This window comes from Centroberyx affinis, unplaced genomic scaffold (assembly GCF_046629955.1).
Source record: "Centroberyx affinis isolate AG114_WGS23_722 - 3 ecotype Tasmania unplaced genomic scaffold, CSIRO-AGI_Caff_v1 ptg007778l_1, whole genome shotgun sequence".
Classification (NCBI taxonomy): Eukaryota; Metazoa; Chordata; class Actinopteri; order Beryciformes; family Berycidae; genus Centroberyx; species Centroberyx affinis.
Window position 1 is genome coordinate 163,234 of NW_027283910.1, and position 1,767 is coordinate 165,000.

At 40.4% G+C, this 1,767-nt stretch overlaps 1 protein-coding gene across 2 annotated transcripts in view; it reads right to left on the reverse strand.

The window, feature by feature from the left end:
• Positions 1-1,297: 1,297 nt before the first annotated feature.
• The window catches only part of clic5a (chloride intracellular channel 5a), a 5,509-nt gene continuing 5,039 nt past the window's right edge, over positions 1,298-1,767 (reverse strand). For both annotated transcript variants that reach the window (XM_071513969.1, XM_071513968.1), the window contains one exon: positions 1,298-1,462. In XM_071513969.1, coding sequence (XP_071370070.1) covers positions 1,298-1,462 — 165 coding nt within the window. The remainder of the gene's footprint in view (positions 1,463-1,767) is intronic.

Consider the following 1,767-nt stretch of genomic DNA (forward strand, 5'->3'; position numbering starts at 1 on the left):
AATCGCATCAATCATATATAATTTACTGTACAGAAAGAAAGAGCTGAAGGCAGAGGAGAGCTTGATTCCCGCTAAGGCACTCACAGTTCAAATGACATTCATTACAATCAGTGTGCATTAAGTCACGTAAGAATACAGCAAATGGCTTCTACTTGGTTTCTTCTTTTTCTTTTTCTTTTCAGGACATGATCATTTACTGAATTGATTATGGTTTTTTTTAATGATGAGATCAGTAAGTTCCAAAGGAAATACATCAAACACATCAAACTTTTCAAGTCCAGTGAAGAAAAGGAAGAAGACTCCAAGCTCGACACACAGTTTAATACCTCAAGGCTGGTGCTGGACCAGTAAAAGACAAATCACTTTGGCTGAGACACATTCATAACAGTATTTCCCAACAACGCTCGTCTATTGATTCCACCGTGCAATGCTGAAATACCGCTTACAATCACACACAGATCCACAGAAGGAAAAGAGGACACTGCTAAAACAATCAAATACTGCTCGATGCATCCCATTCGTCACTTTTTAAGAAAAATGTACATGTTTAAAAGGCCGTAAAGTGGTAATACTCACTTACTCACTTCCATAATCAATACTTTAAGGCAAGTTTGATCAAAGGTAGATGAATTTCAGGCATGTCATATCACACTGGTAAATTTAAGATTAGCTTCTGATCCAGAGACGGAAGGGAAGGGAAGATGTGAGTATCTGTGTTACTCCCTTTAAAGGTGCAATGTTAACATCAATGCGTCATTACCACATTCATTTTGAGACCTTAGTATCATTACAGTAAACAAACAAGACCATCGCAGAGAAGATTGGCAGCCTCTACCGAGCTCTACGTCGCATTTTACATCGTGTCGGATTTGGCGGGAAAATCTGCTGGATCGCTTTACACAACGAAACAGGAAGAGGGCGCTGTTCTTCCAGAGCAAATGGAGCTAAAGTTTTCAGAGTTTCTGGAAACAGCAGATGGTGGAAGGAGTGAAAGGCCGAAGGAAAAATCACTTCCAACATGTTTATCCTTTTCAATTACGAGAAAGAGAAAACCTTTGACCAAAGCAACAGGGCTTGTGGGAAATGTAGTCTTAATTTTGAGAAACACTAACAATACCACTACTGTGAGATAGAGGCTACCAATCGTCTCCACCATGGTTGCATTTGTTTACGGTAATTACACCGAGGTATCACGATTAATTTTACATACACTGATGCTGTATGGGTTCGGAGTATGATTTATCAAACTGGGTTTCCTAAAGGAGAGGAAGTAAAAGGTGGTTGTGATTAAATGTAATCATTTGCCCAGCCTCTTGGCTACGTCCTTATAGGCCAGCTCGATCTCCACGTCGGCGGCACACGTATTGGTGAACTCGTCCCGGCTGTACGCGTTGCCGAGGTAACGCCACAGCCCTCTGAATTCAGATGGGATGTCGTAGTTTCGGTATTTCTTAGCTACCACCTGGTGAAAACAGATACAATGTTAACGGCAAGAAAAACGTAGAATGTTTCTGCTTTGGTTTACTCTCTACAGTCAGTCTAGAGCAGTGGAGGGTCATCAGCATAACTGGGAATAGTTCGGTTTCAAATCAAATCAAATCAGCCAAATACAAATCCAGATCCAGATCCAAATACAAATTTAGATCCAGATCCAGATCCAGACCCAGATCAAATACAAATGCAGAGCCAGATCCAGATCCAGACCCAAATTATATCAAATGAAATGAAATGAAATCCAAATCCAAATCAAAACTAAAAGAAATGATG